Below are 17,421 nucleotides of genomic sequence, written 5' to 3' on the forward strand. Positions count from 1 at the left end.
GGACGGGAAGGGGGCAAAGACCAGCGGCACCTCCTCGGCGCTGCCTCTCTAGCGGGCGGAGCTCTGTGCCTTTAACTCTTTCGCGCTTCTCGCCGGCCGGTGTGGCTCCCGAGGGTGGATCTGCACCTGCAGCTTTGTTTGAGTTCGGTTTCTGCAAGGGGAGGCGAGTGGTGGGACATCCACAGCCCTCCCTTTATATCGCTCGCTACCAGCCGATGTTCAGAGATGCCTGGCTGGTGAAGGTCCGTACATATCTGTTTATGGGCTTCTCCAAGAACCGGTCAGAATAGAGCTGGAAGGGACCTTGGAGGTCTTCTAGTCCAGCCCCCCTGATCAAGCAGGAGACCCCATACCATTTCAGACGAGTGACTGTCCGGTCTGTCCAGCTATCTGTCCAGACTGTCCAGTCTCTTCTTAAAAACCTTCAGTGATGGATCAGAATAAGAGCCGGAAGGGACCTTGGAGGTCTTCTAGTCCAGCCCCCCTGATCAAGCAGGAGATCCTATACCATTTCAGACGAGTGAGTGTCCGGTCTGTCCAGTTATCTGTCCAGTCTCTTCTTAAAATCTCCAGGGATGAATCAGAATAAGAGCCAGAAGGGACCTTGGAGGTCTTCTAGTCCAGCCCCCCTGATCAAGCAGGAGATCCTATACTATTTCAGACGAGTGACTGTTCAGAATCAGGCACTAATTCGGATTATTTCAAGGTTGCGGGTTTTTCCCCAACGATGTGCTGCAGGAAAATTGTCTCGTCAAAGGACCATGAGGGACTAAATCTTCCTCCTTGAGGGCAGGCTCAGTCCAAGGGGTTTGCAGTATGACCTGCATTCCGAATGCCTGCGGGGGGGGGAGGGGGCTCCTCATCTCTTTTCCACAAATTGGGCCATAAAACGAAGGAGCAGGTGAGGGGAACCTGTCAAATTGAACTTTTCTTTGTTTCCTGCAAAATAGGTCCACCTGGTATTATGTATAGGGTCTCCTGCTTGAACAGGGGGGTTGGACTAGAAGACCTCCAAGGTCCCTCCAAGTTCTATTCCAAAGGTGCTTTTCCAAAAGGCAACTGGACTTTCCGGTTTTTCTTTGAAGACCTTTCGCTTCTCATCCAAGGAGCTTCTGCTCTGATGGGATGGTGGGAAAGGAAGGAACCATCCAGTCAGAGCGGAAGAAGCTTCTTGGATGAGAAGGGAAACATCTTCAAAGAAAAACAAGAAAGTCCAGTTGCCTCTTGAAAAAAAAAGCACCTTTAGGGCAACCAGGACCTGGATGACTGATAATCTCCATAGATACTTCCAGCTCTTTTCTGATTGATTGACTGATTGATTTTTTGACAATACAAAGGAAGAGAAGTTGTTATTGGCTTCCCCTGTGATAAATTCTTCTAAATCTAGAGGGCTTCATGGTGGTCTCCCATCCCAATATTAAGCCTAATCACTATGGTTATTTTCTTAATCCAGCCAATATGAGTTTGAGCTTTCATCTGTGAGGAATTTGCAGATTGAGGCATGCTGGCTGGGGGATTCTGGGAGTTGAAGTCCACAGGACTTAAAGTCGCCAAGTTTGAGAAACACTGGTCTAGTTTAATAGAAAGAAGGACTAGGGGAGACATGATAGCAGTGTTCCAATATCTCAGGGGTTGCCACAAAGAAGAGGGAGTCAAACTATTCTCCAAGGCACCTGAGGACAGAACAAGAAGCAATGGGTGGAAACTAATCAAGGAGAGAAGCAACTTAGAACTGAGGAGAAATTTCCTGACAGTTAGAACAATGAATCAGTGGAACAGAAGTTGCCTCCAGAAGTTGTGAATGGAAGTCTTTAAGATGATGTTGGATAACCATTTGTCTGAAACGGTATAGGGTTTCCTGCTTAGGCAGGGGATTGGACTAGAAGATCTCCAAGGTCCCTTCCAACTCTATTATTCTATTCTATTCTATTCTAAAGTGTGCATTGCTTAACTAGCACTAACAATAATTTTATACCTCATTTTTCCTACAGACTCAGTGCAGCAAAAGACAAAATATTTTTCCGGCAAATAATCCCCCCCCCCCCCTATATTCATGGCCTCAGATCCGTGGCCAACATTTTCACGTTTAACAAGTTTTGCTCTTAAAACAAATCCTTCATTTTAGACACATTGAAGTTTATTAGGACTGCTTACTTTTTCTGTTGAAGACAGGGATATCCGCAGAGTGTGATCAACAAAGTCAAGATGGCAAGCACACAACATCGAAGTCAACGTCCTGCCTGGTTTGTAGGCCGGTCACATCTTATTTGTTCAGACGCTTGTCAATCAAGATCACCCTAAAAGTATCTTGTGGGGAAGGGATTCCAATTTTTAAGAATCCAAACAGGCAGAGGGGAAGTGTGGTAAAAATACAGTCTCGGTTCACCTCTTATTTTGCCCGCACAAGCAAATTCTGGGGAATTCTGGCAATTGAAGCCACACACCTTCAACTAGCCAGGACTAAGTAATACTGGTGCACTTTATCAATTTAAATGGTTTTATTTACTTTAATTTGTCATCCAAAGTTGTTTTTAGGAGAAGAGCAATCATGTACATTCTTAAAAAAATAAAATATCAACAAATAAAGAGGAATTTTGGCACAGTGGTTAGAGTGCAGTACTGCAGGCCACTTCAGCTGACTGATAGCTAATAATAATAATAATAATAATAATAATAAATATTTATTTCTTAGCCGCACCCTCTCCCGAAGGACTCGGGGCGGCGTACAACAAAACATAGGAAATAAATATATCGACATACATATAACAAAACATATACCAAGACATATATACGACATATACAAGGAGGAGGTGAACTGATAGATAAAAACAAGTAAAAACACAATGTTTAAAAACCCCTAAATAAATTGAATACAATTAAAATACCCCAAATAAAAAACCCGTCAGGAGCGATATAGTTGGATCAAAGTTGAGCCAGGCCAGCAACTTGAAAAAGGTGGGTCTTGAGCTTTACACGAAAGGAGCGGAGGTCAGAGGTATTCCTAATATCCGGGGGGAGGTCATTCCACAGGGCTGGGCCCGCCACAGAGAAGGCTCTACTCCTAGGCGTCGCCCCTCGATACTGTCTGGTGGACGGCACCTGGAGGAGGCCCTCTCTGTGCGAGCGGATTGGTCGCAGGGATGTATGGGGCAGAATACGATCCCGCAAGTAACTAGGTCCTAAGCCATGGAGCGCTTTAAAGATTGTTATCAAAACCTTGAAACGCACCCGATAGACCACAGGAAGCCAGTGCAGCTCGCGCAGGAATGGTGTCACATGGGAGTACCTAGTACTCCCCATAATTACCCGCGCGGCTGCGTTCTGGACCAACTGTAGCCTCCGGGTGCATTTCAAGGGAAGCCCCATGTAGAGAGCGTTACAGTAGTCCAAGCGAGACGTCACCAGCGCATGAGTGACTGTGCGTAAGGCGTCCCGGTCCAGTAGGGGGCGCAATTGGCGCACCAGGCGAACCTGGTGGAACGCCCCCCTTGCCACGGCTGTCACATGGTCATCCATGGACAGCCGGGCATCCAGGAGGACGCCCAAATTGCGCGCCCGCTCCACGGGGGCAAGTTGAATGCCCCCGATGGCCAATGATGGAATTAATTGGCTGAACCGGGGAGCCGGTACCCACAGCCACTCCGTCTTGGAGGGGTTGAGTTTGAGTCGGCTGTCATCCATCCAGATCCGTACGGCTTCCACACACCGGGACATCACTTCGATGGCCTCGTTGGGGTGGTTCGGGGTGGAAAAGTACAGCTGAGTATCATCAGCGTACAGATGGTATCCCACCCCGAAACCACGGATGATCTCACCCAGCGGCTTCATATATGTGTTGAACAGGAGTGGCGAGAGGACCGACCCCTGTGGCACCCCACAAGTAAGGGGGCGTAGGGTCGACCTCTCCTCCCCTGCCAACACACGCTGCGTCCGGCCAGAAAGGTAGGAGCCGAACCACCGCAAAACGGTGCCCCGGACCCCCAACCCCTCCAGCCGGCGCAGCAGGATACCATGGTCGATGGTATCAAAAGCCGCCGAGAGGTCTAATAGGACCAGGATAGAGGAACAACCTCTATCTCTGGCCCTCCAGAGATCATCCACCAACGCGACCAAGGCCGTCTCCGTGCTGTGACCGGGGCGGAAGCTGGACTGGCGCGGGTCTAGATAATCATTTTCCTCCAGATGCCGTGGAAACTGGTAGGCCACCACACTCTCTACAACCTTCGCCAAAAAGGGAAGGTTGGAGACAGGACGATAATTGGCCAGCTCCAAAGGATCCAGGGAAGGCTTCTTGAGCAAGGGTCTCACCACCGCCTCTTTCAAGGCGGCCGGGAGAGACCCCTCGCTCAGCGAGGCGTTCACTAGGTCCAGGAGCCAGTCTCGTGTAACCTCCCAGGATGCCAGTACAAGCCAGGAGGGGCACGGGTCCAATAAACATGTGGTGGGTCGCAGTCGTCCACGCATTCTGTCCAAATCCTCGATGGCAACCAAGTCAAACTCCTCCCAGGTCGATTCCTCGCCACGGACGTCTCCATTGGACCACTAACAGGGACCCAATCCTTCCGAATTTGAGCGATTTTATCCTGCAGATATTTCCCAAATTCCTCTGCTCTACCCTGTAGAGGGGCCTCCCGCGGCCTCTGAAACAAGAGGGAGCGGGACACCCGAAACAGGGCGGCAGGGCGGTTCTCTGCGGATGCAATGAGAGTGGCACAATATTGGCGTTTGGCCACTCTCAATGCCACAAGGTACGTCCTTAAATGGGCTCGTGCCTGTGTTCGATCAAGTTCGAAACGAGAGGATCTCCAACGACTCTCTAGACGTCTCTTGCGGCATTTCATCACCCTCAGCTCCTTGGTAAACCAAGGGGCCAGGGTGGATCGTTGCCGCCGGAGAGGCCGCAAAGGCGCCACCCGGTTCAAGGCCCTGGAAGTCGCATTATTCCACGCGACCACCAGGTCCTCTACCCGGGGGCGGGTCAAGGTTACAGGAGGTGGCCCAAGCTCCGTCTGGAACCTATCTGGTTCCATCAGGCGCCTGGGGCGGAACCATCTAGTGCTTTCCGGTTCCGCCTCCCCGCAGCGGGAGGTAGCACCAGGGAAGTCAAGACGAAGGAGTGAGTGATCTGACCATGACAGGGGAGTGATGGTTAAGTCCCCTCCTCCCAGATCACTCAACCACTGGCCAGAGACAAAAACGAGGTCCAGAGTGTGTCCGGCAGTTCGGCAGTTCAAATCTCACCAGCTCAAGGTTGACTCATCCTTCCATCCTTCCGAGGTGGGTGAAATGAAGACCCAGATTGTTGGGGGAAATATGCTGGCTCTGTAAATTGCTTAGAGAGGGCTTTAAAAGCACTATGAAGTGGTATATAAGCCTAAGTGCTATTGCTATTTATTAAATTGGTATGTCATTTGTATGCCACCTGACTCTCAATGACTCTGGATGGTACTGTATTTTTCGGAGTATAAGACACACCTTTTTCCCTAAAAAAGAGGGTGAAAATCTGGGTGCATCATACACTGAATACAGCATTTTTGGCCTACCAAAACCCCTCCCCCTTTGCAAAAATGGATGTGCAGAGGGTTTGGGAGGCTTGCAAAGTGCTCCTAAGGCGGCGGTGGCGGGGGGGGGGGGACAAGCAAAAAATGGGCTGTTTTTGCCCCTCCCCCAGCCACCAGGAGCACTCTACAAGCCTCCCAAAGCCTCTGCATTCTCTCCCCCCCTTTTTATGCAAAAAAATGAGGCGTGCAGAGGATTTGGGAGGCCTGCAGAGTGCAAAAACTTTTTTAAAAAATTTACCTCTTCTAAATTATGGTGCGTCTTATAGTCCGAAAAATGCGGTATTTTAACCACTGGATTATCTAATCACAGGAGAGATAATCAAGCAGGGCTTGGTAAAACTGTGAGAGTGAGACACGGGTGTGTATCTATGAAGGCAATTCTAGGGGGAAAAAATCCCCTTTTCTTTGCTATCCAAATGTTCCCTACTGAATAGGTTTTACTGTAACGTGTCAGGTTGCAGCTCTTCTCCCAAAACCTCTATGGAGGCCAAATATATTCAGGAGCAATGTCCCTTATAAATATCAACCCACAGATCTAATGTCCCTTATAAATATCAACCCACAGATCTTATAATGTCCCCTTATAAATATCAACCCACGGATCTATTCAGTTCTGCCCATCCCGGCTGACGAGAAGTACCAAGATTGCAGAAAAGGGTCATTTCCTAGCTTGCCTGCGGCCCCCGGGGCCTGAACAAAGAACTCCAATGCGAAAGAATTTTAAAAACATTTTAATCTGTCAATATTTTTTTTTTTAAACCACCGATGCCCCTTGTGTTCGACTCTCAATATTATCTGCTAGTATCGTCCCCCTGAAACTGCACGTTACATCTGAACCGTGGTCGTCTAGATGTGTTCTTCACAGATGGATTTTCGTGCGTTGATGAAACATGGAAACACTACAGGAACCTTTTTCACACACTGAGCATTTGTGTGATGGTCTGAATCCGTTAGTGGACCACCAAAGGTGGGTTTGGCATTTGTGCGGCTTCTCTTCTGTTGTGGGCCCTCTCCGTGTTTGATGAGGGTGTCTTGACTAATGCAGCTTTTGCCACAGAGAGTGTTTGTTTCTGTGGCTTTTCTCTTATGTACTGGTATATCCTCAGGGACTTGATTAGCATCCTCCTTTTCCCTCAAAAGCGTTTCCACGCTCACTGCATTTGTTTTTTTATGGCTTTTCTCCTACATGGGACTTCTTGTGTTTAATCAGATTCTGGACCGAAACCTTTTTGCTACAATTTGAACGTTTGTGACTTTCTCTGCCGTGTGGATATTCTCATGGGCTTCCAAAGCTTTGTCTTCCAAGCAAAATTCCCCACGCTCTTGAGCAAATGTAATTTTCTCTTGTCGTGGGAGTGTGTTCCCCCTGTGGAATGAAAGAGGATTGGTTGCAAATTTTCTCACAAGGGTATTTAGGCAGGTTATCCTTTTGGTTGCACAGGTGGAGTATCTGGAACATGGATGGTTGAACAGAATCTCTGGCTCCTCTTTAATTACGGCCTTTTTCCCAAACTGAAAGTTGGCTTCATTTAAGTTTTGATCACCTTCGTCAGATAGGAAAGCTTCGCCGTCTTTCTTTCATGACTGCCTTTAGGCTCCCACTGGATTTATTGGTTTTCCTATAATCTCAGGACCCCAGAAAAATAAATCTTTTGACTCATTCCGAATTCTGGCAAATGTCTATCTCTTCAGATCTTCCTACTTTTATCTTCTCCTTGTGTTTCTGTCATATGTCATATTCTGAGGGAAACAGAAGAGCATTTATGTCTAATAGTCCCCAACAATAAATTCAACAATTTCTGCTACGAATTCTAGTGTTGATGGGTTCCCTCACATGCCTAGCTATGTTCCCTCTAAGGTGCGCGGCCGCGCGGCCGCGCACATGGCAAGAAAACACCGTGCAGCACTTTTCAACTGCCGCGTAGTGATTTCTATTGCCACAGGCTCCGGGAACTGGGGAGGTCATTTGCAGGCAGCTAGAACTGGCCGCCCGCAAAGGACCTCCCTGGACTTCTTTTGATGAGCATGGGGCGACTGAGGGTAGTTGTAAAGCCCCCGCCGCCACCAGAATAACTGCTGGAGAACCGGTAGCAGAATTTTTGAGTAGTCCGGAGAACCGGTAAATACCACCTCTGACTGGCCCCGCTCCCATGTAGTCGCTGCCTCCCGAGTCCCGGGGGATTTTGCTGTAACTTTCCTCTGCCACACCCACCAAGCCACGCACACAGAACTGGTAGTAAAAAAAAAATGGGATTCCAGAGGCCATTCTTTGCTTAAATATGTCACAATTATGTTTGGAAGAGTTCGTAGTAAAAAAAGGCCGCAGTGGTTAGAATGCAGTATTGCAGGCTGCTTCTGCTAACTGCCGGCTGTAGTTCGAATCTCACCCGGCTCAAGGTTGATTCAGCCTTCCATATCTTTCTGAAGTGGGTAAAATGAGGGCCCAGATTGCTGGGGAATATGCTGACTCTGTAAACCGCGTAGAGAGGGCTGTAAAAGCACCGTGAGGCGGTATATAAGTCTAAGTGCTAATGCTACTGCTCAACTGGAGCAGGTTTTTAGGTTTTCCAGCTGGATTTTTCCTTTCCACTGCAACCTAATCTTTTCAACCAACAATTTTAGGAATCAAAAATTCTACAATGGAACCTTGGACCGTCTCTTTCCTCAGCTTGCTGGATCATCAGATGTCAAGGACCGCGCCACCAACTAGTTGTGCACGACGCTGGCACTTCCCTGGTTTCCAAAAGGGAAGCAGAGGGTCCCATTGGCTCCAAGCATCCCAGAAATGTTTGCAATGATCGACACTTTGCATCCTTACCCGGCGAACTGGCTTCTCCGTCAATCTCTTGCTTTATGTCCAGGGGAATCTTTACTTTCCTGATCTCAAAGGTTTCTTCTTCCAATTTGGGAGATTTTAGTATTGTATCCTTTGGGACTCCTGAAAAAAGAAAAAAAAAAGGAAAATTGATTCAAATTTTAAAAATCCTGCATGTTCTCATTACCAAAGTGATTTGTAGCGCTCAAAATGTATTGGGGGAGATAGCTCGATTCTCGACATTTAACGCACAAAGCTTACTTTTTGGAGCCAATTCTGAAGTTTGAATTGCCAAATCAAATCTCATGCTAAGTCAGAATCAAAATTGGTGCAATTTGCCTGTCTCTAATTAAAATATATAGGGTTTCCTGCCTAGGCAGGGGGTTGGACTAGAAGACCTCCAAGGTCCCTCCCAACTCTACTATTGTATTATATTTCTTCCTCCACACCTAATAACGAAATAAAGAAATATAGAAGTAGCTTCAGGTAGTTCTGTCCAAGTGGTTGGCAACTCCAGATTCTTTGGGGCAACAGTTTTGAACGGAGAGGTGGATGGAGCCCCAAAGTAGACAAAAAAAAAAAAAAAAAAAGCTGAAACTCCGAAGCAGTGATTCCCTACTGAAACATCTCTAGGATAGGATAGAGCTGGAAGGGACCTTGGAGGTCTTCTAGCCCAACCCCCAACTAAAGCGAGAGACCCTTTACTAAAGCGAGAGACCCGTTAGGGTGGAGGGTGGGGCAATATATATGCATAAATATACTAGAAGATGGGATTAATGAAATATTGTTATTTTAAGAGAAATTTATATTATGATTTATATATGTTAAATTAGCTTAGAAGATGGGATTGATGGGCTATTATTATTCTAAGAGAAATTTATATTGTGATTGTTGGGAGGAGAGGGGGTACAATATGTGAATGAGTAATTTACTTTTAGACGGGGGGAGGGGAGGGGGTAAAGTAATTGGTATAATATTTGAATTTTTCTTTTTTGGGGGGGGTTGGGGGGAGGGGAGGGGATATAGTATCTGTATGGGATTTATACTGTATGGTGGGGGGGGGGGTTAAAAGGGGAAAATTTGTTTGTATAAAACTTTTTCAATAAAAAAAAAAGAAGTTTCTCCTTAATCCCAGGTTGCTTCTCTCCTTCATTAGTTTCCCTCCATTGTTTTTTGTCCTGCCCTCTGGTGCTTTGGAAAATAAGTGGACCCCCTCCTCTTTACGGCAACCTCTCAAATACTGGAATATTCTGCTGGCTGTAGGACTCACAAGGCGCAAATCCTGAACAGCTGCCTCATATAAAACATTTGTGGTTTACTGAGAATAGCCCCATTCCTCATTCTGTTCCAAAGACCAGATAATTAAGCAAAATAGTCACTGGGTGAGAATCAGGGCAGCTTAGGAATGCCAATTCCTGTGCTTGCTATTTTAATTCAGCCTTCCCCGTTCAAATTTTGATATCCTTTCCGAAGAGGACATTTGTAACAACATTTTGTTCAACATCTAAATTTTATATAGAGTTTTCCTCCTGCGAGGGAAGTGGGTGATTTCTAAATTTGACAAAATAATAAACTCATTTTTCTGCATCCTGCTTCCAAGATCTCTTTCATTGCTAATGTATCCTTGAGATTAAAATATAGGCAGCCCTCGGATTACAACCACACAGGAGCCCAGAATTTCTGTTGTTAAGTGAGACATTGGTTAAGTGAGTTTGGCCCCATTTGACGGCTTTTCTTGCCACCGTTGCTAAGTGAATCACTGCAGTTAAGTCAGCAACATGGTAAGTGAATCTGGCTTCTCCGTTGATTTTGCTTGTTCAGAAGGTTGCAAAAGGGAAATCACATAACCAATGACCGCTGTCATAAATATGAACCAGTTGCACAAGCATCCGAATTTTGATCCTATACTCATGGGGATGGTGCAAAGGTCGTAACTGCGAAAAACGGTCGCAAGTCACTTTGCTCAGTGTCGTCGTAACTTTGGTCACTAAACAAACTCTTGTAAGTCGAGGACTTCCTGCACACTACAGTGGCTGATTTACCTTTTAAAATCTTCGATCATCGTTCTGACTATTTGAAACGCGGGAATATTTTTAAAAGCTTTTGTTTCATTCTGCACGCAGAGTTTCTATTATTATTATTATTTTTCTTACAAATAATCTAATTAGAAACAAAAATTTAAATTCTAACCTCCCTGGCAATTTTAAACTGTATATTTAAATCTTTTGGGTATTTTAATTGTTTTAATTGTTTTAATTCTATTGTTATTTATTTTAACTTTGTGGCTTTTATTTTCATTTGTATTGTTAATGTTGATGTATTTACCTCCTCCATGCCACATGCCTTTATATTTGATTGTACGTCGCCCCGAGTCCCTTCGCGGAGAGGGCGCGACTGATAAATTGAATCAAATAAATAAAATAAATAAATAAAATAGAAACAAAAATATTAAAGGGAAGATCGACGAGTATAAACATTTGGTTTAAGGGGAGGCCTCGCAGAGCGGCCACGGAAACAGTGGCCCTTCGAAGTTATGACGGGGCTGAATGAGGGGGGGGATTTACAACTCTACTCCAAAGTTCCAGGTGCCACAGTATTCGTGCAGTCAGAAGATCGCGGTTATGACAATCCAGGGAGCAGCCGTCCCGTTAACGCCATGTACAACTTTACCCCGACGGCTTCCGGTAAGCAAAGCCAGTGAGGAAGTTGGCAGGAAATTTCACCAGTCCTTCCTGTAAGTTGCTCCCGCCAATTTTCTTCTGAGGAACCCTACGGCAGGTTGTCCTTGACTTGTGACAGTTCAATTAGTGACCATTCAAAGCAGAGGTGGGATTCATTTACCTTCCCTACCGGTTCGCAAACATGAGCACACGGGCCTCGTCTATGCTTGCACAGCGCCTTCTGCGCATGTGCAGTGCTCCCGCATGACATCGGGGCGGGGGGGGCGGATCCTTCCTCAGCCGCTGCTACCGGTTCGCCCAAACCGGAGAGAACCGGCTGAATACCAACTCTGGTTCAAAGTTGCAACGGCACTGGAAAACCGGATTTAGGGCCGTTTTCCATGGGTCGTGCTATCCCCGCGATCAAAATTCAGACGCTTGGCAACCGATTCATCCAGGGAGTCCAATTAAGCCCAACATTTCTGTCGTTATGTGAGATGTTTGTTAACTGAGCTTGGCCCCGTTTGATGACCTTTCTTCTCTTGGTTGTTAAGCAAATCACTGCCGTGGATTATGTTTGTCAGAAGGGTCGCAAAAAAGAATCACGTGACCCTGGGGACACAGCAAAGGTCGTAAATATGAAACAGTTGCCCCACATCTGAATTTTAATCACGTGACCATCTTGGAGACGCCGCAAAGGCTGTAACGGTGAAAAACGGTCATCTGTCACTTTTCTCAGTACCGGGGTATTTTTAACCGGTCACGAAACGAACTGTCGTAAGTCGAGGACTACCTGCATTTATGGCGGTTGCAGAGTCCTATGGTTTTGTGACCTTCTGACAAGCAAAGTTAACGAGGAAACCTGGTTACTAACTTATCAACTGCAGTGGTTCACTTAAGAACTGTGGCAAGAAAGGCCGTAAAATGGGGCAGACAATTGTCTTACTTAACGACAGAAATGTTGGTCATAAGTTGGGGACTAGCTGCACAGAGTAAAACAGAGCAGGGCTCCGGTACTCCATTGCGCCTCCCCGCTGGCCTATGCTCTATAGAGACCTGCCTCAGTCTGCCCACACTTCATAGCCGCCATCGCCATCCTACCCTCAAAGCCAGGGGTGTCAAACTCGATTTCATTGAGGGCTGCATCAGGGTTACGATTGATCTGGGGGAGGGGGGGAATGTGGCTTGGCCAGAGTGGGTGTGGCCAGCTAGACATCACTCGTGTTGGTGGCTCAAGCGCTCTGCCAGCAAAAACGGACTCTTGAGCTCCATTTCCGGCTGCAACACCCTCCTGCCACCCTCTGCCAGTGAAAACAAGAGCCTGGGAAGGCTGCACGCAGCCCTCTCAAGAGTGATTAAATTTTTTAAAAAATGTACTACCTGTTCTGTGGGCGTGGCTTGGTGGGCGTGGCAGGGGAAGTATATTGCAAAATCTCTATTCCCACCCCACTCCAGGGGTAGGAAACTGCAAAATCTCCATTCCCATCCCACTCTGGGGTCAGTCAGAGGTGGCATTTGCCGGTTCTCTGAACTATTCAAAATTTCCGCTACCGGTTCTCCAGAACCGATCAGAAACTGCTGGATTTCACCCCTGCCTTTTGAGCTCCATTTTCAGCTGCAATGGCCTCCGTTTTCACTCGCAGAGGTACCGCAGGCCTGTCCTTCGCTGTTTCTAGGGCGGCTCTGTGGGCCAGATCTAAGCACCCTGCAGGCTGGATCTGGTCCCCGGGCCTTGAATTTGCCACCCCTGCTCTAAATGATGGCACAGTAGTCAAAATGCAATATTGCTGGCTGCTACTGCTGCCTGCAATTTGGCAGTTCAAATCTCACGAGGCTCAAGGTTGACTCAGCCTTCCATCCTTCCGAGGTGGGTAAAATAAGGACCCAGATTGTTGGGGGCAATATTCTGACTTTGTAAACCACTTAGAGAGGGCTGGAAAGCACTGTGAAGTGGTATATAAGTCTAAGGGCTATTGCTATTCTATAGTGCTCGCTCAAGACCCCCACCCGCCTGCCTGTGGGCCCTGCCAACCTGCCCTTGCTCATCAGCACCCACCTATGGCATTCACCTATCCACCTGAAGGTCTCACCATCTGGTCTGGTTGCCTACGATTCCGTTCACATGAAGTCCTCTCTGAATGACCCCCGCCACAGTCTCTGGGTGACAATGGTACCGGGATTGCCAAATTTGCCATCGCAAGTGTTGTGGTTACATGACATTTTACAAGAGCATTACTCAGTGGTGGAATTAATGTTCCCAGCTGCCGTTTTTACTGGAGGGCTACATGTATTTTATGTTAAGCAGAAGACTAGGGGTAATAACGTTGGCATTAACCAATTTTTTTAAAAAGTCAAGTAGACTATCATTGGGTCAGTGATACAGTAAGTGTGGCTATAGCAATAGCACTTAAGACTTATATATCCTGCTTCATAGTCCTTTTACAGCCCTCTCCAAGCAGTTTACAGAGTCAGCCTATTGCCCCCAACAATCTGGGTCCTCATTTTACCGACGTCAGAAGATGGAAGGCTGAGTCAACGTTGAGCCTGGTAAGATTTGACCTGCTGAACTGCTGGCAGCCGGCAGTCAGGAGAAGTAGCCTGCAGTACTGCATTCGAGCCACCGCGCCACCGTTGGCTATGATCTTACAGGAGAGATAGTCCTCAACCTACAACCGCAATGGAGGCCAAAATATTTGTGGCCAAGTGAGACATTTGTGAAGTGAATTTTGCCCCCTTGTATGATCTTTCTTGCCGCAGATGTTAAGTGAATCCCTGCAGTGGTTAAATTAGTAACCCAGTTATTAAGTGAAACTGGCTTTCCCATTCACTTTATTTGTCAGAAGTCTGCAAAAGGTGATCACATGACCCCGGGACACTGCAACCGTCATAAATGTGAATCTGTTGCCCAGCATCTGAATTTTGATCATGTGACCATGGGGATGATGCAATGGCGTGCGTGAAAAACGGTCATAACTCACTTTTTTCAGTGCCGTTGTTAACTTCAAACAATCCCTAAACGAATGGTTATAAGTCGAGGACCACCTGTAGTCCTTGTTTTGCAGCGGCTTCATTTAGCAACCATTCGCATTGTTATGGTAATGGAAAAGTAATCTTACTTTGTAAGTAAATCCTTCTACTTATGACTTGTGCAGCTCTGCACGAGCTGCGGTGGTGCAATGGCTAAGAGTGCAATACTGCAGGCTACTTCTGCTAACTGCCGGCTACCTGCAATTTGGCGGTTCAAATCTCACCAGGCTCAAGGTTGACTCAGCCTTCCGTCCTTCCGAGTTGGGTAAAATGAGGACCCAGATTGTTGGGGAGGGGGGGGGGCAATAGGCTGACTCTGTAAACCGCTTAGAGGGCTGTAAAAGCACTATGAAGCGGTATACAAGTCTAAGTACTAAGTGCTAAGTAAAGGCAAGGAAAAGGTGAAGGATGATGGTAAGCACGGTATCTATCCTAAATATTTCCTTTGCTTTACAGATCTGTGAAGATCATAAATACAAGATTTGGTGGTAAAACTATTTTTTCATCATCGTTGTAACTGCAATTGCTAAATCAGACAGTTGTAAAGGAAGACCACCACCTGAATAAATCAGATTTTACAGTTACAGTACCTGCATACATAAAATTGGATATAAATCCTTGAAAATATTCATAGTTTTCTGCATTTTCAGGAAGAGCGAATCGGCTGGCGTAGCTGGTTGACGGCTGTGGATCTTCCGGGTGTTGTGTTCCTGTAGACGGGATGGGCAAAAGGAAGGGAAGTGCAGCTGAGGGAGGAGTAACTTCCTTCCGGAAGCCCCTCTGTTTGGTTTCTTTATCATTCCTTTCTTTCTTTTTCCCTTCATATATTTCACGGTAACATTTTAAGATTTCACTCATTTCCCAATGTACCTTACTAAAACGTTCTACGTCTGGATCCATGCGTTTCAATTCCGATAAAACTTTGTTAACACCCGAAAAAACACCAGCCAATCTTTTCAGACTGAACGTTTTGGGCTGAATTTCTACAATTTGTTCTTTTTCTTTCTTTTTTTCTTTTTCTTTCTCTTTTTCTTTCTCTTTTTCTTCTTTTTCTTTTTCTTTTTCTACTTCTTCTTCCACCACCTTTTGGGCTTCCAGTTCTTCTTTCAGTTCAATTAACTCTTCATTCGACAGCTCTCCCTCCGCGTAAGCGATCCATTTTTTTACCTCTTTAGCATCGACCTCTAAATCAAGGAATTTCGCGAGGGTCAAGATTTTCTTATTTATTTCGTCCACATTTTGGTTTGGATCAAACCCTACAGAATTATTGACAAGAAGAGGAAAACATTTCAAGCATTTTCTCCAAAACCCTTGCATGCATTTCACGTTGACATCCTGCCAGGCTGCTACGATGTTTTCGATACAATGCAGAATATTGTAGCTTTTCCAAAACTCACTCGGTGTTACTCTTTCCTCTTCCACTGCGGCGAAGGCTTTGGCTAACACGGCATGCAGATAGTAGGCCTTGAATGCTGAGATAGCTCCCTGGCCCACCGGCTGTACAGAAGCGGTGGTATTTTGGGGTAGATAAACTACCTTTATATTAGGGTGGAGACTGTCGAGATGCAGGGGGTGTCCGGGTGCTTTGTCTAGGAGGAGGAGAATTTTAAACGTGATTCCCTCTTGCCGACAATATTCCTTTACTTGGGGTATGAAACAATTCGTAAACCAATCCTCAAACAGGACATGCGTCATCCATGCCTTACTATCAAACCGGTAATAAACAGGCAGGGTGTCCTGGCTTATATTTTCGAACATATAGGCGTGATCTGATTTAAGGATCAGGAATGGCGTCAGCTTGAATCCGGCGACGTTTCCACCCAAGAGTAAGGTTACTCTGTCCTTGAATGCTTTGCACCCAGGCATTGCTTGGGCTTCCCTGTGTATGTAGGTCCGCTCCGGCATTCTTTTCCAATACAACCCAGTTTCGTCCACTCTGAATATCTGTTCCGCGAAATAGTTCCCTTCTGCTACAACGTTATCGAGTTCATCCGGAAAGTGTTTGCCGGCTTCTTTGTCAGCTTTACCTAACCTGTGCGTTTTCTGGTAATGAAATCTTAGCTGGAATCGCATAAACCAGCCGCGGCTGGCCGTGAAGGTTTCGGTACACTCCTCGCCTGCTCGTTCTTTCAGCGTGGAGAAAATGCTGCGCGCCTTGTTCTGAATGAGAAAAAGGCTCACCGGAAGCCTCTTCTGTATCTGATCTTCGATCCAGAGGATGAGGAGTTTCTCCATTTCGTGGACGAGGTGTTTTTGCTTCCTGATGATGCTCGTGGTCATTCCCGAGGATCCTTTCGTGGCCTCTTTGATCCGTTCCTTGTCCTTCAAAATGGCGGAGATGGTGGAGTGGGCCAGGCCTTCCTCTTGAGCTATATTCGTCACTTTCTTCCCGGCCTCGTACGCTTTGATGATCTTCATCTTCAAATTGAGGCTGATGACTTTCCTTTGCTTCTTTTTACTTCCTTCGGTTGTACCGGAGCTCTTTCTCTTTGAAGACATCTTGGGATGGGATACAAAATGCACAGAAACAATTAAATAAACAAAGTAACATTAAGAGCAGGTTAATATACGTAATAACGAACACGTGATTAAGAGACAGGTGCCTCAAAAGGCCTCAATGGATGCATCGGCTGCCAAATGAATTTTCAGACGCAGAAATTTGATCATAAATTCATGTTTTTATACTGCTTATTACTGATGTGTTTGCAAATCGTTCCTCACCTAGCTAGCAGCCAGGGGAAGAGCCACCATATTGTGGCCTGTGAAACTGGAGTTAGTTGTGAGCCAAAGAATTATAAACAAGGAGGACCGCTTGCAAAAGAACAGTAATAAACAAAAACTATATAATTTACCCCCGATGTATGCAGGTCTCTGTGCCAGACGACATACACCGGAGTGAGCGTAATGCTGGCATTGCTGCACGAGAAAAGTCTGAATGAAGCCTTTAAGAAGATGCTGGATAGCCATTTGTCTGAAACGGTATAGGGTTTCCTGCCTAGGCAGGGGGTTGGACTAGAAGACCTCCAAGATCCCTTCCAACTCTGCTATTGTATTGTATAATTGTATTATTGAAACAGCAGCTACCAGAGATCTTCACAGCCTCTCTTGATCACATGTTTGTTTAGCAACCATTCCGCTTCCTATTTAAGGGAGCGATTGCAGTTACTAAACAGGAAAGGATGTTTGCATAACTTATCAAACCCAATCATTTGAACCATATTATGGCTAAATGCGATGACTTTCTTTGGGCAAGTTGCCAGACGATGTTGGGGTTCCGAAAACATGCTGAGAGAAGGAGGAGGAAGAGTGGGGGAGGAAGAGAAAGGGAAAGAGGAGGAGAGGGAAGGGGGGAGGAGGA

The 17,421-nt window shown here is 46.3% G+C and overlaps 1 protein-coding gene across 1 annotated transcript in view; it reads right to left on the reverse strand.

The window, feature by feature from the left end:
* Nucleotides 1-6,276: 6,276 nt before the first annotated feature.
* LOC309385188 (tigger transposable element-derived protein 1-like) overlaps nt 6,277-17,421 on the reverse strand; it is an 18,956-nt gene continuing 7,811 nt past the window's right edge. The window contains exons 3-5 of the mRNA XM_081939337.1: nt 14,654-16,562; nt 8,380-8,499; nt 6,277-7,301 (exon numbers count right to left, since the gene is read on the reverse strand). Coding sequence (XP_081795463.1) covers nt 7,288-7,301; nt 8,380-8,499; nt 14,654-16,562 — 2,043 coding nt within the window. The 3' untranslated portion in view covers nt 6,277-7,287. The remainder of the gene's footprint in view (nt 7,302-8,379; nt 8,500-14,653; nt 16,563-17,421) is intronic.

This window comes from Natrix helvetica (genome assembly GCF_964273705.1).
Source record: "Natrix helvetica genome assembly, chromosome: 1".
Classification (NCBI taxonomy): Eukaryota; Metazoa; Chordata; class Lepidosauria; order Squamata; family Natricidae; genus Natrix; species Natrix helvetica.